The 23,077-nt window shown below is 45.0% G+C and overlaps 4 protein-coding genes across 12 annotated transcripts in view; all 4 read left to right on the top strand.

The window, feature by feature from the left end:
• LOC130536898 (unconventional myosin-IXAa-like) overlaps positions 1 to 2,347 on the top strand; it is a 66,772-nt gene extending 64,425 nt beyond the window's left edge. For 5 of the 6 annotated variants that reach the window (XM_057053151.1, XM_057053149.1, XM_057053147.1 and 2 more), the window contains one exon: positions 33 to 2,347. In XM_057053151.1, the coding sequence (XP_056909131.1) occupies positions 33 to 415 (383 nt within the window). In that variant the 3' untranslated portion in view covers positions 416 to 2,347. The remainder of the gene's footprint in view (positions 1 to 32) is intronic. The other variant, XR_008953499.1, reaches the window with a different exon arrangement.
• Positions 2,348 to 3,310: 963 nt separating this feature from the next.
• On the top strand, positions 3,311 to 5,097 carry LOC130536902 (DNA polymerase III PolC-type-like). Its single transcript, XM_057053161.1, has 3 exons — positions 3,311 to 3,598; positions 3,873 to 3,921; positions 4,463 to 5,097. The coding sequence occupies exons 2-3, from the start codon at positions 3,873 to 3,875 to the stop codon at positions 4,984 to 4,986; spliced, it is 573 nt and encodes a 190-aa protein (XP_056909141.1). The 5' UTR covers positions 3,311 to 3,598; the 3' UTR covers positions 4,987 to 5,097.
• Positions 5,098 to 5,770: 673 nt separating this feature from the next.
• LOC130536899 (ceramide kinase-like) lies at positions 5,771 to 12,616 on the top strand. 2 transcript variants are annotated; one of them, XM_057053153.1, is made up of 14 exons: positions 5,771 to 6,108; positions 6,833 to 6,871; positions 7,720 to 7,848; positions 8,057 to 8,179; positions 8,261 to 8,386; positions 8,475 to 8,541; positions 8,623 to 8,768; positions 8,927 to 9,001; positions 9,176 to 9,328; positions 9,648 to 9,753; positions 9,931 to 10,010; positions 10,100 to 10,305; positions 10,401 to 10,621; positions 10,694 to 12,616. In XM_057053153.1, the coding sequence occupies exons 1-14, from the start codon at positions 5,973 to 5,975 to the stop codon at positions 10,779 to 10,781; spliced, it is 1,695 nt and encodes a 564-aa protein (XP_056909133.1). In that variant the 5' UTR covers positions 5,771 to 5,972; the 3' UTR covers positions 10,782 to 12,616. The 2 variants fall into 2 exon arrangements, with proteins under 2 accessions (XP_056909133.1, XP_056909134.1); XM_057053154.1 differs by lacking the exon at positions 6,833 to 6,871 and having other exon boundaries at positions 5,772 to 6,108.
• A 3,395-nt stretch (positions 12,617 to 16,011) lies between these two features.
• Positions 16,012 to 22,999, top strand: LOC130535741 (cadherin-related family member 5-like). 3 transcript variants are annotated; one of them, XM_057050987.1, is made up of 16 exons: positions 16,013 to 16,172; positions 16,579 to 16,754; positions 16,848 to 16,901; positions 17,231 to 17,320; positions 17,408 to 17,494; positions 17,580 to 17,681; positions 17,850 to 18,026; positions 18,111 to 18,201; positions 18,285 to 18,382; positions 18,503 to 18,700; positions 18,863 to 18,973; positions 19,048 to 19,114; positions 19,529 to 19,735; positions 19,855 to 20,190; positions 21,515 to 21,684; positions 21,849 to 22,999. In XM_057050987.1, exons 1-16 carry the CDS (start codon positions 16,082 to 16,084, stop codon positions 22,374 to 22,376), a joined length of 2,583 nt encoding a protein of 860 aa, XP_056906967.1. In that variant the 5' UTR covers positions 16,013 to 16,081; the 3' UTR covers positions 22,377 to 22,999. The 3 variants fall into 3 exon arrangements, with proteins under 3 accessions (XP_056906968.1, XP_056906967.1, XP_056906966.1); XM_057050986.1 differs by having other exon boundaries at positions 19,795 to 20,190; XM_057050988.1 differs by lacking the exons at positions 19,529 to 19,735; positions 19,855 to 20,190 and having other exon boundaries at positions 16,012 to 16,172.
• The last annotated feature ends 78 nt before the right edge of the window (positions 23,000 to 23,077 follow it).

The following is a 23,077-nucleotide window of genomic DNA, read 5'->3' as shown; positions in this document are numbered from 1 at the left end:
TCACTGTCCGATCTCCTGTCCCCACCATCCAGAGTCTGGCGCTTATCGCTCCAGGAAGTCGGAGACAAAGTGCAGACGAGCTCTGCGCCGCCAGCCCGACTCCCAGGACTCTGCAGACTCCAACTCCACTTCTTCCTACCACCCCTCATCCTCATTCTCCTCCAACACCTCAGGTTCTCCCTCCCCTCACTACCGGTTCCGCTCCTCCTCCTCAGGGCCCCTGCTCACCTCCTATGGTCTGGGGGCGCCTCTGGCAGAGGCAGAAGGGACCCAAAATGCTGGCAAAACCCGCCACAGGCTCAGGCTGAGCCGCAGTTCACCGCGTGATCCCACAGGAGGCCACCGGAGGGAGTCGGACTTCAGCTCAGGGCCGCAGCAGCTGGTTCTGTATGGCAGCAACGAGTTTATGGTGTGAAGCTGAGGCCAGAAGGATGCTGGTTACTGCCTGCTTCAGAGCAGGAGGGGAGGAGAGAGTCCCTCACAGGTCCATGCTGGGCGGTGCATCCGCAGCGACCATCCCCCTCCTCCTCTGGTCCAGTCAAAGCTGTCAGCAGTGGGGATAGAAGGCTGGTTGGCGCCGTGACCCCAGTGGCACACATGACGGACAGCATGTAAACAGGCAGCCATGTTTTTGGCCTTCTCATCTGTTGCTGTGCTGTTTCCCCCCTGCTGGAACGCCGGGGTTGTGTTTGAAGAGAGAAGAAAAAGAAGCAAAACACGAGTGGCTTGACCCTCTGTGAGATTCCACAGCTACAGCGCCAAACCGTTCAGAGCCCGTCTTTATGTAGCCATACTCACTGAGCTGGTGGACAGTTTGCAACCAGCGCCAAGCTAAGTCAGATTTTTATGTTTACAGGGAACACGGCAGCAGGAGGCTGCATGCTACTCCATTACCATTTTTCCAGTTTGAAGACTGTACAGAAATGTTACAGCTTTATTATTATTATTATTATTATTATTATTATACAGAGGAAAAGATGTGCATAGAAGGAAGTCAGTGCTGCTCCTGGTATGTTCATTGTTGTCGGTCTCTTTCTTTTACATTTCACGTGAATTTTCTGAGAGTCAGATTTTTTTGGGGCTGATTTGGGTCCTTGTTGCTTTTTTCCCTTCTCAATGAACAAACAGAACAATTTAGGTGTGTTTAAACTGAACATGGAAGGAAAAGCTGTGGATCTGGGCTCACAGTGCTGTCTGACATCATGTCTGCTCTTTTAAGTTTCAAATCCATCAGTGTTACTGCATCAGGACTTGAATTAGCGCTTTTGTTGAGATTACGTCTGTTCCAAAGCCATTTTGTGCGTGCGTGTGTGTGTGTGTGTGTGTGTGTGTGTGTGTGTGTGTGTGTGTGTGTGAAGAGTAAAGTCTTGTCATCTCTCTAAAATGCCAGTCGAGGTGAAATGAGCCTCCGTAGCCATCAAGCCGCACTAAAACTAAAATTTCCCTGCACCGTCCTTGATGTCCTCTGAACCATCCAGCACATTTTCTTCTTCTTTGACCAAAAAGCAGCAGCTCTTTTGTCTTCTTCTTCTTTCACGGCTCCAGCTGTGAACAGTAGCATTTACTATAAAACAAGTAGCATCTAACCGTCCACGTGCTTTTGCAAATATATTCCTGTCTTTCTGTGTCTGTCCACATGGTTTCCAAGCATACATCCTAACATTTATCTTTCTGGATCTCCTGGGCCCGAATGCAGGCCCGTCTTTACATGACTTTAGCTGCAGTCAGTGCTTCGTTAGCAACAGGATCGGTGTTAATCAGCTGAAGGGATCTCTGTAAAGGCTGCTGACTGCAGGGTTAAAGTCATTTTACACAGCAAACTGTTACTTTGGAGGAGATGCCCAGAAGAAATATGAAATATCATAAAGCTGATATTGGAACCGGATGTTAACACGTCATTCACTCAATTAGCTATAATAAATTTAAAAAAAAAAAAGGAGAATGTACCTGTCACTGGAAAGCATGCTCTGCTTTTTCTGGTTGTTTTTGTTCCTCTTTTATACACAGTGTATGTACTATTTATGCTTTTTTGGGTGTACATTGGTTTAAAAGTTTCTGTTATTAAAAAAAAGTGTTATTAAAGGATATATTATCCTGTTTATGGTTCATTATGTACAAATGTTTATTTAGACCATGCTGTGTCTGTCATGTTTATGCTGATGAGATGGTAGAAAATGTGTCTTTTTGTCTCTGATATTGACATCGTTGTGTATGAGGTGTAATTTGTTATATTTCTTTTTTTATGAGACGGACATGACTGTGGTTGTAAGAGGGGGGAAAAGGACTGAGGAAGAGAACCATCTGCTTATTAAAAAAACTCCGACAAACTGGATTTTTAAAAAAGAAATTTGTCATCGCTTAAGTTTTAAATAGCTCAGCTGGATGTGTTTGTGGTTCTTGAAGGCTTTTTGCCACATCCAATAGCCTTAATTTCTGTTGACAGGAATTCTTAACTTCAGCTCAGTAAAAATATACCTTTTCTTCAGAAGGTACCTGTCTGCATATTTGTGCACAGGCTAAGATAGCAGTAATTCAAAAACCAAAAATCAGTCGGCTGGGACATAAGTCACAGTAGAACCGCCTCCAGTCTCCGAGGTACCCGAATGCTCACCCGGCCAACTGCACCTCTCCGGACTTGGGATGACTCCTTATTCCCCCCAGCAAATGCTAACAGCCGGTATTTTTATGCTCTCTAAGGAATACACTATAAGACAAATTTACAATCTGGTCCATCCTATACGTATCTTGTGTTTTCAGAACAAACACTGCCTCTTCCAGCATCTGCCAAGGACAAGAAGCAGCGGAGGCCCCAGATAGCGTAATTATCAAAGAGGTCAACCCGACCTGTTCAGAACTTTGGCCTAAAAGATGGGAATGACCTGACCAACAAGAGCGGTGCCTATAGGTCTAGCAGACAACTTATCTTTACACAATGGACACATGCCATTAAACCCTCAGCTTGAGCCGCCAGCGCTTGGATGATGACTAAATAAAGAGAACATTCAGTGTCTAAACTAAGCCAAAACACACCAGTATATGCTTACATGGATCCTAGCTATGATGATTGAATTTGACTATTTAGGATGAATATATGAGGAGTCATAAGCTAAAACGTTATTAATACACACACACAGCCTGAACTATTGGCCGGTTAAGGCTGAGGCTTAGTAAATTCAGGGTTTTAACTTTAGCATTGAATTTTTTAACCCTTCAATATGTAGTAGGTGATCACATGATGTGAGCAGAGCTTGAACTCCTGCCTGAAGGAGCGCTTGTTCAAGCGATGAAGAATTATCTTCCACCTGGAAGTTGAGAAGGGTCATCCACAAGACAACCTTGAGGGGGGGGAAATGCTACTTTTCCTGGCCATGAAACAAGCACTGATTGTCTCTGAAAGAGTGAAGTTGTGTCTGTGTTTCTCTGTGTGTGTGTGTTATCACAGAAGACATTAAGATTTGCTTTCATTTACACTAAAATGAAACTACAACTAGTCACTATTCCTCCGATTCATTCCCCAGTTAAATCATCTGCAGAAGTCAGAGAGTGAACACTGATTTCTGCAACACACTCACGCTTATTGATTCTTCGGCCGACAGTGGTGAGTTACAGTTTTATATTAGTCAAACTTGGAAACTGGGGTGCCTAAAATGTTGATTTATTCCTCCATTTTGGGGTTTAGTACTTTGTAAAGAGGATTTAGTTTCACTGTTAATTTCTATTAGATTTTTTTATTAAATCAACTGATCATTAGAGCAGTAACAGTAATGTGTACATTTAGATGAAGATCTAACACCTAAACTAATTAAACAGTACAGTTTAGACAGTACAGTTTAATATTGTACTTTTCTGACTCTCTCTTTCTGTTTTTGCAGATGGCGTCTAAAAAGTTAATTTTCTTTGACCTGGAGACCACAGGACTACGTAAAGTTTTTCAATTTGCTTTTGTAGAGTCAAATTTAAAGGCATAGTTTTATAATTTATTCAGGGTTGACACATTTCAACATCATCTCAACACTGAAAATTAAAATATGTTTTTATGTTAATTGGATGTAAAACTGTCATTTTTTCATGAATTTGATCATAACTTGTTATTCCTACTACAAATACTACGAGCGTTCATCACAATATGTGGGGGAAGTGCTTGTTTTGATCACCAATAATTGATCTTCAGAGATTTTAATTCAAGCAGTTAACATAAATTAGTAACTTGTCTGGTTGATATAATGTACGTTTTACGATTATTTTAAATTTGTCATCAACTGGGAGGACTTACAGTTATTCCCCAACAGTCCCCACAGGTTCTTTGACATTCTTGACAATTTTGAATCTTGCAGTTCATATTCTGGGCAGCAGATGTCTCTAAATCAAATAGTTTGGGTCTTAAATGGTGCCAAGTGGCATTTTTTTGTTCTTGAGGTGAAGGTTTCTTATCCCTGTTGATCCATCTTTTTTCTCTTTTCAGAAACTGATGTGTGTAACATCATCCAGGTGTCAGCCATCTGTGAAGGACGTGCCTTTAATGGCTACGCTGTCCCTGAGCTACCCCTCAGCGAACATGTGAGGAATCTCACAGGCTTCGCCGTTGATGGTCCCTACCTGTATCGGCATGGTGTTGTAATGCAAACCCTCTTGGTGAAAGATCTTCTCAGGCGTTTTATCGACTACCTGAGTCAGTTCTACTGTCCACTACTGGTGGCCCACAATGCAGAAAGGTTTGATGCTCCTGTGATCATGAGAGTGATGGCAGAGAACGGCCTTCAGCAGAGGTTCAGGCAGGTGGTGTCTGGCTTTGTGGACACCTACCAGCTAATTAAGCGCCTCAATCCTTCTTTACCTGGCTATTCCCTAACGGCCCTGGCCAGGCAATTCCTTGGCCAACGATTTGATGCACATAATGCTCTGGAGGACGCCAAGATCCTGGAGAAGCTATTCATCACCTGGAGGCCTTCTAAGCACCATGTTGACATGTGTACCTCCAGCATTTGATTTCTTAATGAATAATAGAAGAACGGGCATATTGGTGGTGTCAGTTCCGTCATAATATTGTATTGTTTTGGTTTATGTCAGAAGAATAATACAATCAACCCTCACTTTCAATATCGTGATGTCTTGTGTTCATTTGTTTTGTCTGACATCCGTCGCATCCCAACAGCCCTTAAAAAACTTTATTGCTCTTAATTTCTGCTTATGCAGGAATATTGCAATTCAAATTAAAATAACTTATTTAAACACGCAGTTGTCCTGGTGCGACAATAACTAGATACATTTCAAAGAAAAAAACAGCGAAAAGTGAATTTCTCCCGTGTGGCAAGCAGCCGGCGTGATGACGTAATCAATGCTGAATGACGCTGATGCCTTCACGTGCCACCACATTTGTTGGAATTAAGATGACGAAAGAGAATAAAAAAATATAAAAGCATTTAACAATATTAACAATAGAATATGTCTCTCTACTCAAGATAAAACTATTAAAGTGTCAGCACAGCGTCAATAAATACAATATTGTCCCAAAATTTGCTTTAAAACAATCATGCAATATTCTGGATTACATGCTAGGGGGCGAAAGGGGCACTTATGTTGGCTGCTTAGTGTCGACTATCTTGACTACTAAAATATCTTTCTGAATTAATTTGACTATTCTGGTTATTTCACCGCACAGTCTTTGACATGTGTATTGCTGAGATACACGAATGAGTTTCTAAAGTAGGAGTTGTAAAATTCCATTTTTCTTTACTGTACGTAAATGCAACTCAGCCTGCAACTTCCGGTAAAAACCGCTATCTGTCAGAAAAACATCCCCAGCCAGAATCCGCTAGACGGTCCCAACATTGTCTTCAAGACCGTCGTGTATTTTCAGGGCTCGGTGCCTCTTGGAACCCACGGATAGAACATGCCCGGACGTAGGTAACCTTCCTGAGGCTGCCACTGTCTCCTCTGCGGGCTGACGGACGGTGTCGAGCGGACGGACCCAGATGGAGAAGCCGAACAGGCTGCTGCTTCTATCCGAGCTCCGCGTCAGAAACACCGCGTACGATGTGAGTCTGAGCCGCTCCGTGCTCACATGGAAGAGACGGAGCAGCAGCCCAGTGTACCATCCTTTCAGACCCAGTAAGGTTCACACAAGACCGCTGTCGGACTCGGGTTCCATTGAATGTTCCGCTTTATTATCGGCCTTTAACACGCCACGACGTCGTACGCGATAAGCAAAGGACAAAGGGAACATGGAGGACATGGACGCTCAATCAACTATGTGTTTTTAAGTGGAGATAATAAATATTGGTGTATAAAATGGCACCCGATGCTAGGGAATTAATACAAGATAAATTCGGTTACATAAGGAGCAACGGAGCGTGTTGCAAAGCTTCAATGCAAAGCTTGCACGAGTTTATAAGATTCTTTCCTGTTGTTTTTATTGCAGAATAACTACACTTGTACCACTGTTATTTCAGATTTTAGTTGTACATTTGAGTACTCTTAGGGCAGAACGGTGTTTTCAGTTAACATAATATGGCATCTGGCTGCAGAGTTGACCTCTGACCTAGAACCTGCAATACCTAGAACCCTCAAGACCCAGGCTGTAACAGACACATCTCCATTTCTCCAGCATTCCTGCTGTGTGTTTAAGGCTAATGAGCATTTAAATAATTCTGTATGTAGGTCAGAATGCTAATAGTGCCTGAAAAGTGAACACACTAATGTTCACACATTGTTTCCTTAGACAGGGAAATATAGGCTGCTTCAGCTGATTTGGGGCTGAATCAGTGCAACATTTCCCCACTGAGCTGTGCAACTGGTCTCTGGAGTATTTGGTAACTTTATGGTTCTCCTGCAGGGTTTTGCGTTCCTTCATTCTCTCGTCGGACAGATTCAGGTAGGAGAATACGATGCTGTGAGCCTCCTCCGCCTGCTGAATGCAGGTTAAAGTGGTTTGTGGTGCTGCTGTGAGAACATGTTTTTGTATTTGATGTGTCCTGATATTCATCATGTAGTTGTATTACGAAATGGAAAAAAACATTTGTAGTTTTTAATTGGAAATTCTAAACTTGGAGCCTTAAAAGGAAAAAAAGAAGACTGGACCGGAAATTCCAGACTCCCTTAATTATCCTACATTTGGAATATAACTGGAGACTTTATAGATGATCCTCTCTTGTCCTCGAGGCCACACATCAAATCCAGGAGAAACATGGCGTCCTCTTTGCTGCTCCTGGTCCGTGTGTGATGTGTAGATTTGGCTGAATAGCTGGAGCTGTTCTGCTGTAGTTGGTTAGTTTGTAGAAAACTAGCTGCTGCTCTTCTCAAACCTCAACGCTAATATCTTATTTCTTCTTCCTGCTGGAAAAATTGATATCAACAAACCATGAATGATGATAAAAGTGTTACCTTAGTCTGCAGTTTTGTTTGTGGTCATGTGACCTTACCTCTGCTGTCACATGACACAAGCTTGGGACAGGGGTGATGAACAAGTGAGTAGCCTGTGTTGACAACTGATTGATAAAGTGTTTGCATAGAAAACGATGGACTGTAGGGATTCAAACGTACAGTTTATTCAGGTTTGATGTCCACATTCTGTAGGTTTCATGTTGATTTAATAAAAGTCCTCTCTCCCCAGGATGCATACTTGTTTTATTTCTTTAATTAAAACATTAACATCACTGCGTCAGAGTAAACATGGGGTTATTTGCTAATACCCATGTGTTCATCTGTGTGTGTTTGGGTCAGGTGTGTGTCACAACGTGCCCGTCTCAGAGATCGTCGCCGTGAGAGAGGAAGAGGAGGAGAACAGAGACGATGGCAGCTGGAAAAAGATTAAAGAGAGAGAAGGAAAGGACTGCAGGCAGGCCTTTACAGGTAAAGACTGTAGGAACATCTGCAAGGTGTGAGGGGTAACTCGACACTGTTGGCAGCTCCGTTCAAGGTTGTGAGCGTAAGTGGTTTCATCAGGAGGGCAGATTCGCCGCTTCAACCTTCTTTTCTGAAGCCAGTGATTATATTCCACCAAAATACTGTCAGTACACATCATCAGTTTTGATCCTGTGCTTGTGTCCCTTCCGTCCAGTGCTGTATGTGGAGAGGTGTCAGCGCCACCGCTGGCGGTGCGCTGAGGTCACCTTCGCCTGTCCAGACGAGGCCCTGTGTCAGCTGTGGATCAGCAGCATCAGGGAGCAGCTTACAGCTACCAGTACGACTTAATGCCAACACACGTGCACGTGGCAGGCTTGTGACCGCTGCAGAATAACCGAGTCCTTCTTGTTCCCCTCAGCCAGCAGACCCAAACACCTGCTGGTCTACATCAACCCCTACGGTGGGAAGAGGAAGGGCAAACACATCTACGAGCTAAAGGTCGCGCCGCTGTTTGCACAGGCCGGGATCCGCACGCACGTCATCGGTTCGTGCTTCCTGAATCACTTCCTGTGTGCGTGGGTGTTGGTTTTGTTGCCCTTATAAACAGTTTTATGTCCGCCCTGTTGTCATAGTGACCGAGTATGCCAACCATGCCAGGGATCACCTGAAGACGCAGGCAGAGCTGAAGAAGTTTGACGGGTGAGGGTCAGCACTTAACTGTTATAACAATACAGACCACGCTGATCAGATGACGTCATGGAGGTTGGACTCCCCGTGCAGGGTGGTGTGCGTCGGCGGCGATGGAATGTTCAGTGAGATCATCCACGGTCTGATCTGGAGAACACAGACAGACAACGGTAGAAATCTAAACTCTCCAGAGGAAACCCTGCTTCCCTGCTCGCTTCGCATCGGAATCATTCCCGCAGGTCAGAAATAAAACCCCTCGGGTTTAAAGTCCCTTTGGTTGCTGCCCAGTTTCTGCCTGCTGTAGCCAGAGCAGGCGTTGAAACTCTCCTTTACAGAATACTCCGCTTCTGTGAAAGGATCCGCTGGATCTCTTGACAGCTCTGTATGTTAGTTTCAGGCTCAACAGACTGTATCTGCTTTGCCACTGTTGGCACCAACGACCCCGTGACCTCTGCTCTGCACATCATCGTGGGTGAGTCACGTGACCTCACGACGCCTCCTGCAGCATTAATCATTATACTGAGAGGCCTTTTACAACATTTTACCAAATTTATCACGATCTGTTTGTGTCAGCTATTTCACAGTTTGGCTCCATTTTATTACGATGCCCTCTGAGTTTGTTGGACTGCGTCTTATGTGTGTTCAGGGGACTCTCAGTCGATGGACGTGTGCTCAGTCCACCACAACAACACGTTCCTGCGATACTCCGTCTCTCTGCTGGGGTATGGTTTCTATGGTGACGTGCTAACTGACAGCGAGAGGAAGAGGTGGATGGGACCAGCCAGATACGACCTGTCAGGTAGAGATGCTACCATCAAGAAGAGAAAAAGGAAACATGAAACAGCGGGAAAAATAGCCAAAACATTGTGACTTTAGAAACATCAAGATGTTCTTCAAATCCTAAATGAGCTTTCAGTGATTTGCCTGGAAAGGCTGGATTTTTAATGTGAAACCATTTGTCCCAAATCAATAAAGCAAAATCATCTCATAGCGAGAAGGTTCTGGGTTCAATTACCAAATTAGAACCCTCTAAAACACCCAAAACGTATCCCAGTGTTCGCTGGGCTTGGCTCCAGCACCCCCACACGACCCTGGATGGACTTTCTCTTGACTCTCAGGTGTGAAGATGTTCCTGACCCATCATTACTACGAGGGATCGGTGTCCTACCTGCCCGCCAGAGACATCATAGGAACACCCAGAGACCCTGGCAGGTGTCGCTCCGGGTGAGTGAGAACACAAATCTGATATCTTACTCCAACAGGCCAGACTAGCGAAGTGGTCACTGTGATCTGTTCAGGGGGGGCTGACGTGTTAACCTGCCAACCACCCTCGTTGGTCCGGTGTAACACAAGGAAAGAGGAAGTAGACGACAGATTTGTTCTTTTCTCCTCCTTGTCCAGATGTTCTGTATGTCAACACAATGGAGAGAAACATTCTGAGAGCGCTGAGAGGTACAAGATGGACATCGCATCAGAGAGCGGTGAGTGTGATCACATCAGCGTTAGCGAGTTAGAACTGCAGAAATAGTTGTGTACTGTTTGTGTTTATGATTTGTGTTTATGTTTCCAGAGAGCGACATGGAGTGGAGGACGATCCGAGGGAAGTTCCTGGCTATAAATGCGGCCAGCATGAGCTGCGCGTGTCCCCGTAGTCCCAAAGGCCTCTCACCTGCCGCTCACCTGGCCGACGGCACCACTGACCTCATCCTGGTCCGCAAATGTTCCCGATTCGACTTCCTGAGACACCTCCTCCGACACACCAGCAAAGATGATCAGGTAATCATCCGGCGTTCCGCGTCACGTCTCAGTTTCCGTTGGGATTTGCCCTTCGACTCTCCTTTAATGCCCTTTCTTCTACTGGCTCGGTCCAGTTTGACCTGAACTTCGTGGAGGTCCACCGAGTGCGGCGTTTCTGCTTCACGCCTCGTCACTGCCAGAGTGACTCGGACCTGGAGCTGGACCTACGGGAGAACGGCAAACGGCAAATCTTCAGCCAGATCTGTCGAGACCACCCGGCTTGTGGATGCACTCCCGCCTACAGCAGCTGGAACTGCGACGGCGAAATCCTGACCCACACGGCCATCGACGTCAGGTACCACAGCCATCGGCACGCTCCTCACTTCCTGTTGTGAGCCACGCTGAGTGTATTTCTTCTGTTTCCCAGAGTGCACTGCCAGTTGATCAAACTGTTCGCACGAGGGATTGAAGAGCCAACCGTGTTTGAGGATCTCACCAACCCTTGTGCAATATAGCCCCCCGGTCCTGCCACTTCCTGTCAAACACTGGAGTCTTTCCTGTTCCGCTATAGTGGACTCACATCTGGTCTCATTTGTCTACCTTCTGACCCATTTCTGCTTTGGGTCTTTTTAAAAAAAAAAAAAAAAAATTAGCTTATTTTCTCTTTTAAATAGATTTGTTTACTAGATTTGTTAACTATTTAGAACGCATGTTCTAAATAGTTTTAGGAAAATACATCAGTTATAGTAAATAGATATTGCATATAATTATACATAAAAATGTCTCCAGAACCACACTGACATTTAAGATAATTCTCCCAAATCAGGCAGATCACTAAAGCGGACGCCCTGATGTTGCTTTCCTGGCCTCTTAATGAGCTCGAGGGGAGGAAAACACAACCAAAATCAGTTACTTTGATCTTTTTTTCCGGGCGTGGCTGCAGAAAAGAATCAAACACAAGTCATTACAAGCAACGAGATGTGACCTCAGTCTAAACTCTTGCAGAAGCAGGGCCGGTTCTGTTGGCTCCCCCATGTGCAACCTTTGACCAGAACTCATAGCACAACATGAGATTATGGGTCAAAAATGTAGCATTTTTAAATACCTGGGTTGGACCGGGATCTTCAACTACACACTGTTTTTATCTGTGTGTGTGTGTGTGTGCGCGTGTGTGTGTGTGTGTGTGTGTGTGTGCGTGCGTCTACAATCTCACCACAAAAGAGCAGAATTTTATCGAAAGGGTCAACAGCTTAGTGTTGAACGAATTAAAGGTGCGACGTCTGTAAACCGATGTTTCTGTTTTTTCCCACTGATTCTAGTCACAGCAAAGATAAAGGTGACTTCAAGGTGGTTCAAAATATACCAAATATTAATTGCATGCTGTGCTGTTAAGCGTCATTTAATCCATCTGGAACTTAAACTTCTGAGATTGACCAAAAAGGAAGTAGAGTATCAGCATTGGGTGGGCTGGGTGCGGACGTTTGACGTCTGGCCAACCTGTTTCCTTCCTCTGTGCTAAAACTGAGCGGGACTCAGACGCGGGAGCGAATCAGTGGCTGATTTCTCATCCAGCCAGAATTCAGTGATGTAACTGCTCCTCAGGACAGAAGAAACAGGTCTCTGCATGCCCAAAGTCTTGTTCGTGTTGATGTGGTTATTCTGTCTGAATGCTTACGGTAACCCCCCCCACCACCACCACCACCGCAACAAAACAGTCGACCAAATGTGTTTGACATGTGCACGCAGAGGTCGACTGATAACCGACAGCTGAAGTGACATTCAATCAGTTCAGCATTTTTCTCTGTTATTTACATTGAATGTATTTGAACCAACTATTAAACTGACAAACTAGTTGCTGATGATTTATGTGCTTCTGTAGCTGTTAGCTCAGTGCTAACACACTGGCCTCTGAGCAGGTGTGGGCGGTGTAGAACGTTTATGACCTCACCCACTGCAAGTAGCAGATAGAACACGGCTAATGATTTATGACGTAATGATGAGACCTGATTTATTTGCTGTTACTGTAATTAACAGAAATGTTAGTCTCAGGTAGAACACAGTACATATTCTACTAAGCCTTCGGTTTCCTTGCAGACTTTTCCTGAATCTAGCTTCCTTAGGTTAGCAGGCTAGTTTTATTAGCAACTATGCACACTTTATTATAATGACACAATGTTAGAGTGATTTTATTCTGTTTTACAATTTTGGCATTTAGACGCATCAGTTTGTTCTGAAACATTAATCCCAGTTCGATCCACTAGATCAGTCGACCTCTTGCTGTACCCTGACCTGTAACCTTTCTGCTGTAGCTCTTTCTTCATCAGGAATAAAACACGTATTTAACTCTTCAGCTTGTGTTCTGTGCTGTTTTGCAGAGCTTCAGGTGTAGGAAATAAATCCGCTCTTTGAATTCTCCTCATTGTTTGCTGTCTGGATGTTGATGGGATGTTTGCTTTCCTCCTGTTGTGGGTGGATTTTCACCTTGAGGTGGTGGCTGTGGACCTCACAGTGTCACAGCCGCATCAGTTTTTCTTTCTAGGATTCCAATATTTTTCAAAATCTTCAAGGTATTTTCCAACCCTGTTACACCTACAACACATAATTAATATAAACTTCACTGTGGTTTTGAGATATACTGCATAACAGCTTTCGTCTACTGTTCCAGCATTCCACTAGATGGCGCCATAATTCGTATTCTGGGCTTTTGAAGAACTTTAAAATGCTGTTACAGCACAAAAAAGTATGAAACTGATTTTTAAAAATGTAATTATGAAAATGTTGCCTGGAACATTAACCTGGATGAAACCAACCCCGTGCACAAACAATATTTGTAATCGAGTCTAAACACTTTGCATGTAACCGGATCAATACTCTTCATCCATATGGGGCTGTTGTCATGTGAGCACACATCCAGTTATCTCCCCCGGGTGATTAGATCTCATTAAGGAAGTAAAACCCGATAATCACTCTGAGATTTCAGGAAACTGCAGCTGGAATATCTGACTCCCCGCTCCAAGTGTTGACATGTTAAATAATCAGAATCATAAAGTTGGCTGGGGGGGTTGATAACCGGGGGGGTACAAAAGGAGGCCGGCTGACCTGGGCTCGGGATCTGTGCAGGTGAGTCTCATTCTGCTTTCACCGGAGCGCACCAGATCCAGATGTTCTTCTTCTGTGTGACAGAATCTGCTTGTCTTGTCTCAGAAACGCTTCATCTTAGACGTCGGCACGATGCTGTCCGTCCAGGTAGTCCTGCTGGCGACCCTCGTCTATTTGGTTTCATCACTTCCTGTCAGGTAAATCAAACTCAACATCAAAGTTCGGGTCTTCTGATCAGTTTTTGAATAAAAGGTTGTTTTTTTTAATGTCCTCAGAGATGAAGATGAGGTGGGAAGTTTCCTGTCTCGCGTCAGACACATGGACGCCCCATTTTTGGACCCTCTTGATGCTCTTCTGGAGGCCAGACTCAGGTGGGTTCTTTATTTCTGGTCAATAAATCTCACTGTTATTAAGATGCAGATGCCCAGAGCTTCGAAAGAGCTCTAAAAATAGATTTTACAAAATGAAATGTATGTGCTGTAAAAGGTCATCCGAAATGTGTCTTTGGTGGTTTCAGGCAGCTGCTTTCTGCTGGTCCAGACCGCAGGAGGCAGCTGGGAGACCTGGAGTTCTCCAACAGATATGCAGAGTTCCTGCGCTCCAGGGCCAAACACAGCTCCATCTGTGCCTTCCTGCAGCGCATGCAAGGCTTCAAGAAGAGGTGGGAAGCTCTAAAACACAGAATTTATCAGTCACCATCTGACAAACTCGCACGTTTTTTGGAGACCTACACGTCAAACATATATACCCGCTGATCCCATGACTGCAAATTCTTTACAAGTGTGTAATCAGAAGAACTTTCGGTGATGGTTGTTGATTATTTTTGCATCCACAGTGGGGCGGGGGGCAACACGGAGAGGGTGAACCTGCTGCTGAAACAGTACATGTGTCCATCTGACTGGCCGAGCGACCTGTGAGACGCTCTGCAGAGATTAACGAAGACAACAAGAAGTTCCCATCATGTTAAATGTTGAGAGGTTTTATTAAATTATGTTTTAGGGGGACCTCCGGGTCTTTAGTTGTTCTCCCTTTTTACCTGTGGAGAAGCTCATGCCACACACCTCCAGGTGGATCAGTGAGATATTACACTTAAAACCAAGATACAAAAATATTGTTTCGTATTTAGAATGTACAGACCTCACATATTGAGGAGCACATTGTATGGTGGTCAGAAGAATTCACAATGGTGTTGGTTGATTTGGTGTTACTGTTACATTTAATCAGTTTTGATCATTTAATATCTGTACACCAGCATAATTACATGACTTGATATCAGCTTTTCCATTCTTTAGTCAGAGATTTTACAAGAATGTGCTATTTCCTGTTTAGAAAAGAATTACAGCCACTTCACTTTATTCAGCATATCTCCATAAAGTATCTGGACAAAATGACGTCAGCATATTAAAGACCTATATTGCAGCTGCTGCTTTCTGCACTTTTGTGTCTTTGGATTTGACTTTGGTTACTCAATTTAGGGTCAAGATTCAAGTACAGTTCATTTCTCAGGTTTCAGAACGTCCCAAGTGTGTATGAAGTTGTTGACAGGAGCTAAAAAACATCATCCTGTCAGTTTTACCTCCAGTCATTAAAAGTCGTAGCCTGTTTCATCATTCCATTTTTTTTAAAGGCTTTTCTAAAACACTCCTTCAGATTCTGTTATCAGAGAGAGATTGATGATGATTGATATTTACTGACATAGTTACCAGGTAGCACAAATGGACATTTCTGTCCTCAAAGTTGACATGGTAGTAGACAGGTGTTCCCGGTCTGCGCTGTGAGCTGGTGAACTAGCAACAGATGTGAGGCTGGCCAAGGTAATCGAGTCTAGCAGAGGAGCTACTGTAGCTCACGCTGCTGGTGGGGGACATGAGCATCAGAATAGCACCACAGTACAATGGAAAAGAGGTGTCTGGTCTGACCAATCATGCATCAAAGGCAAGCCGGTGGCCGTTGATGTGGACGTCACATTGACACGTTGCACCTCCCCGTGCTGGTGCAGACCTTGCACCCATTCGTGGAGGACGGCTCAGGAATAGCTTGAGGAGCAAAACAACCGGTTTGAGGTGACGAGTTTGCCTCCAAACTCCAAATCCCTCGCAGACCCCACCCATAGATCAGAGACGTCAAAGGGTGTGCTGCTAACATTCTGGTGCCAGCAACCAGGGGGAAGGGGGGATGGTCTGGGGAAGTCCATGCCTCAACAGGTCAGGGATGAATTGATGGGGGGGGTCAACACAACGTAAGGGAGGTGGTCTTAATGTGGCTGATTGATGTATGAACAACAGAGCTGACTGTATGGAGATGGTGTCTAGATGCATGAACGCAATAAATGATGTTCACTTTTATTTTTTATTATTCCACTTTTATTGTGTTTAGTGCTTTGTTACTCTCGAACTGATGTTGTTACCAACCATAAACCAAGTTATTGCACATGAACTTTTGATAACTGTCAAAAACATGATGGTTTGTAACTGTATGAAGTTGATGTTATATTTAGTACAGAAACATTGTTATTAATTCTCAGCTACGCCCCCGAAGTGTCACAGATCAAACCGATTTGAAGCCTTTAGTTAGAAAAATCTCAAACCTGTTATGACTTTTGAGCAAACAGCTGTGCCTGTTGTGTTTTATAACGGGGAAAAGTCCACCGAGGCCATAAAACCGAGCAGATAGCAGCGGACAGACGGCTGACTATCGGCTCATACAGGACGGAGACATGGAGGGGAGTCATTCGCACCTGACGGTGACCACCTTCTTGGCTTTTCTGGTTCTGAGTCAGCTTCAAGCGTCCATTCAGGCCCAGGATGGTGAGCCCTTGTTTTTATCGTTCACTTTTATATGAAAATCATCTGGTTGTCTAACTGAATCCAGAGGGAGTTAGAGGAGAGGCTTGGTGGAGCCTCGCGCCGTGAGGCCGGGGAGATCTTATCTATTGTTTGACCCGTTCTGGTTTTATTCTGTGACAAATGGTAAAAACTACATCAGATTGAAAACGATATAAGTGAGAAAGTTGGAAATCTACTCGAATGACCACAGCCAGTGGCAAGTTTCTGAATCAGGAACTGTAAAGCAATTAGACTTGATTACATAACTCGTGTGATGGCGGCAAATATACAGTTTTTACATAATTTACTGTTTAAATTATTCTGCTCGTGTTTCAGTTTGACCTCTGACCTCTCTGTCTTTAAAATGGGCATTCTTCTCTCCCAACAGCCTGTCCGGAATCTAGCGCTGTAGAAATTCCAGAAAACAACAATGTGGGCGATCTCGTGACGACAATTGACATCCCTCCCGGGGCGACATTGAGGCTGAATCCTCCTCAAGGCTCTGTCAACCCATTCTCTTTAAATGGTACCCAGCTGCTCGCTGCCATAGTTTTCGATGCTGAGGTAACACCACTTGAATCTGATAGAACTAAGGAGCTATGAACTCGTCCAGAAATATATATATATAATAATGATTATTGCTTTTGTTTTTTACAGCAATACACAACTCTTACCGCTAGACTGGTCTGCCAAAAACCTGCAAGCAGTCCGGTAAAATTTCATCTTAAAATTAAGTGAGCGATAAATTGCGTCTTTCTGTTGGGGATACATTTCACTTCCTGACCCCTTAATGCCTACGGGGATGGGGTCCCCCAGTCCCCAGTCCCCAGTCCCCAGTCCCCAGTCCCCAGTCCTCGAGGGCCACAATCCAACCGGGTTTTCTGTCCTCCCAGGCAGCTTTCACCATGGCAAGTGGAAACTCAGGTGGATCCCTCTGGATTGCGGCCCTCGAGGAATGGGCCTAACCCCCCAGCATTGTTGTCTGTTTCCTTTTTAAAAAAAACAAAGACCATATTGACAGTGTTTTTCTTTGGCTCCAGGTTTCCTTCAGCATTACTGTAGTCGTGACCAATGTGAACGACAACCCTCCGGTGTTTCCGCAGACAGTCTACCAGTTCAACGTCAGTGAGGTAAGACGCTGAGGAAAAGACCTCTTTTGCAGATCTCTCCATGAGTAAAGCGTGTTCTGGAATAATAACTTGAGCTGTGTTTTCCAGCTGTCTCCTGAGAACACAGTGTTGGGACGGGTTGAGGCCCAGGATTTAGACAAGCTTGATCTCTACTACAGACTGATCGGAGAAACTGTACGCCATTTTTCCTGCTTTTCTTTGGGTTGTTTCAACATAGAGAACAGAAATATATGCAGGTTCTTTTAAAATGTTTTTGCAGAGCGGCTTTAACCTCTCGTCACCTACTGTCCCGGAAATCCTCGTCTCGTCACTTCTGGATTACGACAAAGTCAAAAACGTCTCGCTCACGTTGTTCGTTCAGGTAAGTGTTGGTTATAACCACAGATTTCACCCATTTCATTCATTCTCAGAGTATGAGCATTTTAATGTTCCATGCTTAGCTTCAGCCTGTGTTTAAGCTGCCAATAATGGATCCCCTCCGGCGCATGAATGGTGACCTCATTCTAATTTGTCATTTCCTTCATCGCAGGACACGTTGCCTGGTGTCAGTCCATCCTACAACACCTCCACCACTATAGAGATTACCATTCTTGACGTGGACAACAGGCCGCCTTGGTTCCAGCCCTGCACCGTGTACGAGGCCGGGACCAATCTGATCTGCTCCAGCTCTGGTTACACTGGCCGGGTCACCTTAAATAAGAAAGAGGTGCCGATGCTCCGCCACCAGCCCGAATGGATGCTGATTAATTGGATTCACATCTTTATTTAATGATCATTTTCTCCTCTGCAGACTGAACCTTTAAAGCTGAATCCTGGACCCCTATATGCCATCGATGGGGACTCTGGGATTAATGAGGAGATAACATACACAATCTTGGGGGGTGAGCAGTGCACGTTTGTTCTAAAGGTTTCAAACTACAACGCAAGCGTCTGCAAGTCAAATCATCTCACGTCTGTGTTTCAGGAGATGATGGCAACCTTTTTCATATCGACCCCATCACGGGCAACATTAGCATGCAGAAAGAAGCCGACACACTAGAGACCATTACTCTGACCGTGCTGGTAAATACAGCATCCTCCTCCTCCTCCTCCTCCTCCTCCTCATCTTCATCATCATCCTATTTTTAATGAGTGTTCAGAATTCTGTGTCTGTTTTCCAACGCGTTGTCCTTCCTCTCACAGGCCGCTCAGAAGATCAACACCATTCAGGTCTCCTCCACCTCCGTCACCATCAACGTGCTGGTGGAGAGTCTGCATCTCCCAACGTTTCAGAGTCCTCGGTACCAGGGCACCGTCACCGGCGTGGGCATTATGGCGATGGACATGAAGAACGAGCCCCTGCAGTTCCTTGCCACAGACGCTGACTACGCTGCCACGGGGGTAAACCAGCAGCTGAGCTCTCAGTCACAGCTCCCTCATACACAAGTGTACCATCTTTATGAGCTCCTGTTGTAATGTTGATTACTGGAATTACCCTGAAACGACATTTTTAAAAATTTTCCATGTCTGTGTTTGATATCAAGTGCTCATCTTTTTTTTAAGGGTCTAAATCCCAACATTATTTACTACATTGATGGCAGCAGCGATTTCTCCATCGTCGGGGGCTACCTGTTCATGACAAAGAGTCTCACAGAGGCCAACTTAAATCTGCAAGTAAGATGACGTCAGGCTGTGAAGGTCCTGGTAAATGATTAGCAGTATATTCAGCTTCGTCTTTGCACTTGCAGGTGGTGGCAAAAGATGTGTATAATGACGAAACTGCTACAGCTGAGCTGCTGCTGGAGGTCAAATCAGGTAGGGGGAAAAGGTCTGCGCAGGGTTTCCAAACAGAGGAAGAGCCGCGTCTCTCACATCACTCCTAGAACGGTCCATGTCCTTGACCACAGAATACCTGTGGCCGCCTTGCGTCATTCAGGTCTTTGGAGTTCGTTCGTATCATTGTAGCTAATCATAATGGGGTGAGTCACAGTTGCACATGGCCAGCGCAGGTGCTGTGGGGGAGGGGAGCACGCACCAGTCAGTCTTACATTCAGGGATTGAAATTGGACAATTGTGCTGCATTAGCCTAGACGGTGAGGACACAAAGACAGTTGGACTGAGGGCATCTTTCATTAACCATTTGTTTTTGCTCAGTTCACTTTGCATCCAGACTGAAAGACCTCCCAGTTCCAGAGTAAGCGGGGACATAAAAGTGTGTTCTCCTCCCAGGTCCGAAAACCACCACTGTCCCACCGACCACCACAAAAGACAAGACCACAGATCACGTTTCCCCAACCAGCCCCAGTAGTTCCACGGACGGCACCGGCTTAACGACTACCCCGTCAGTGACCACCACCAAACCCGGTGACCCCACAGGTGGTCCTGGTTTGACAACTACTCCCTCCAGCACCACCACCAAACCCGGTGACCCCACAGGTGGTCCTGGTTTGACGACTACTCCCTCCAGCACCACCACCAAACCGGTGACCCCACAGGTGGTCCTGGTTTGACAACTACTCCCTCCAGCACCACCACCAAACCCGGTGACCCCACAGGTAGTCCTGGTTTGACGACTACTCCCTCCAGCACCACCACCAAACCCGGTGACCCCACAGGTGGTCCTGGTTTGACGACTACTCCCTCCAGCACCACCACCAAACCCGGTGACCCCACAGGTGGTCCTGGTTTGACAACTACTCCCTCCAGCACCACCACCAAACCCAGTGAGCCTACAGATGGTGCCGGTTTCACGACTACTCCTTCCAGGACCACGAACCACCCCAGTTTGTCCACCACCAAGTCCTCGACTCAAGACAGTAATACAACCGCTGAACCCAGTCCAACCAGTAACGGAACTGTCCCTACGGCCAACACAGCTCTCCCTCTAACAGGTGTTTATCTCTCTCGGGCCTTTTCGACCAAGTCAGTTCTTGTTCCAGTTCTTCCCTCCTCTGGGACCTCCTCTCTGCAAGCCAAGTAGCTATTAGGAACCAGACTGGATCCTAAGTAGCACCAACACTCGCTTCGTTTAGAAAAAGTCCTAACAAAGGCTGCCGTGAGCGTCAGATGCCGTCATGGCAGAAGATTCTGCAGATAAGACCCAATCGGTGAATTCAGGCATCAGAGCTCCTCCATGTTGACAAACCCGAGGATGACTGACAGGAGCCTGCAGGGCCGATACGTAACGTTGACGTAAGGGAAGCTAAAATCACCCGTTAGGTGAAACATTATCCCATTTTAAGAAGCTAAAATTAAAGTCAGACCATGAAAAGACAACATCCCAGCTGCAGCTGAGGGGCCGAATGGCGATGGACCTCCATAACAGCAAAGGAAAGGATGCCAAGAAATAGGTCAAAGGCGTTGAGCTAAAGTGACATCCAAGCTTCAGAAGATGAGATTTACACACGTTGTCATGGCGGATCTTAAGTCACAGTGCGGAAATGCAAACTGGTTCACGATACATGGAGGCTGAACCAGTGCTGGAACTGGCTTGGTGGAAAAGGCTTGCCCAGTGTAGCTTCAGTCATGGAAAATCACTTTTCTGACATTTAATCTCGCATGAAGATGAAACTCACTTACAAAAATGACATTTAGATCACCTGGGTGTCTCCTTCTTCTTTTTCTTCATACGTTTCAGTTGTAGGTTTAGCCCTGGGTGCACAAAACCATTAATTTGCTGCTTTGATCAGACCAAAACGTGGTCTATTCGTAGTGACCCACCACCAACATTTGCTACAGTCACATGTGCTAACAGACCTGAAACACAGCTAATTAACATTAACATCGCCGGCACGTTTGGATCTGCTTTTTCTGCATGTTTATGCCGTAAAAAGTATCTTATAATTTGAGATGATCATAGTGACTAATAATGTTTAAACTACTATTACTTATAAGCTGGGAAGGAAATGCAAAGTTATTAAGATTTAGGTGTTGAAACAGAAGCTAAATATTTAAGAACAAACTGGTAGAACAGTAATAGAATTAACCATATCATGTGTTATTTTCACTTCCTATTTGCATTGTTGTTGACTGTATTTATTCTAGTATTTAGTTTAGCATTTGGGGTTTGGATGTTTTCGTATCTAAAATCTGAATATCCATCAGGCTTCAGTAGAGTTGTTGTAGCTCCTTCAGCCTTCAGGTTCAGCACAGAGGTAGATTTAAAGGTCTATGGTGTCAAATATACTGTGTTGACTGGCGGTTTTTCCCTCGCAGTGGTTGTGCCATCGGGGGGCTACGGATCAAACGACATGGCGGCACTGGGTGCAACCCTGGGCGTCCTGCTGTGCGTCTGCCTGGCTATAATTGCCTTTCTCATCATCCATATTCGAAGGGACAGGGGGGACTGGAAGAAGCTCCATGAAATCAACCAGTTTAAAAGCTCTGTAAGTTTAAAAACTCAAAAGTCAAGATGCCTTCACTGGGACATTGTGGGACGAGTTTGGGCGGCTCTGTCCTGTTTTGGATGCTCTCGATCACCAAATGAAGCTTTCAGACAGCATTTAAGGTGCTTTTTTCCTTCCTCCTCTCATATGTGTTTTCCCCACAGCTGAATAAAGGTTTGGGTGGTAAGAAGGAAGGTATCCAGTACACCAACGATGCCTTCAGTAAGGATGAAGATGGGAGCAGTACTAGGTCTGGCAGCCCCAATGGGGGAACCATAATCCAGCCCGTGGAGCCAGACACAAAGGCACGGGATTTGGAGAAGTATCTGAGCCCAGAGGAGCCTTCAGTGCTGGTCCAAGATGATGCTGCGAGCCAGTCGGGCTTAGACAGCGACGACAAAGAAAAGGAAGTGAGGCCCATTCTGACCAAGGGCAGACGACAGGACGAGGGGTACAAGTCAGTCTGGTTCAAGGAGGATATCGACCCCGAAGCAAAGGAGGAGGTGGTCATCATCCCAGACAGCAGAGAGAACGACAGTGACGAGGAAGACCAGGAGCAGACAGACGGCAACAGAGAAGAGAAGGAAGAGGACACGAAAATGCCAAAGACCAGAGTCGGCTTTAAGGACACAGAGCTGGACCGTGAAGGAGAGCACTCACAGGATGATGAGGTGCTGAATATCAATCTATAAGACATACAGAGAAATTTAGGGCTCAGCAGGAAGCACCAGGATGAGAGTCTAGTGATTTATTAGTCAGTTAAACCTGCATTAGCAGACCTGAACAGGTTGGTTTAAGTGAGATGACCTCTCCCATCTCTGTAGTCTGTTAGTCTGTACATAGAATACCTCACTTATTACCTGAAGATAAACTAAAGCAGTTTATGGTTGATGATCAAAATGTCTGGATAGAATACATTTATTTTTATTTTTAAACTTCATCTTAAATATTTAAAACACAAAATCATCACTGGCTGTGGCTAAACGCGTCTACTAACTTGCTTGAGGTTAATTGTTGTTTAAAGCCGACTGAGTCAAAGTTAGAAATGGAAGCAGTGAGGTAACATCTAACCCTCCCTCTGATAACAGCGGCTATAAAACATTGTAACTTAATTCGACTATGAACTGCCATTAAACATTTCAGCAGCTCTAAGAGCTTTCAAACAGCTGTCAAACCTTAGACAGAAACTGCAGATGTTTTCTCACATTATTCAGCGCAGCGGCTGAAATCAGACACCAGCAAACTCGTGAAAATACACCGTAATGAACTTCTGTACATTAATAAGCTATTAAGAATAAAGTAGCTCACAAGTAAATTCCTGTTTTTTCTTTTTTTTTTAATCCTTTAAAAGGCATCCGGTTGATGAGTTTCACATTAATTTATCTTTTTATCC

This window comes from Takifugu flavidus, chromosome 13 (assembly GCF_003711565.1).
Source record: "Takifugu flavidus isolate HTHZ2018 chromosome 13, ASM371156v2, whole genome shotgun sequence".
Taxonomy (NCBI): domain Eukaryota; kingdom Metazoa; phylum Chordata; class Actinopteri; order Tetraodontiformes; family Tetraodontidae; genus Takifugu; species Takifugu flavidus.
The sequence above is the reverse complement of the archived record's forward strand: the minus strand, read 5'-3'. Positions and strand labels throughout refer to the sequence as shown.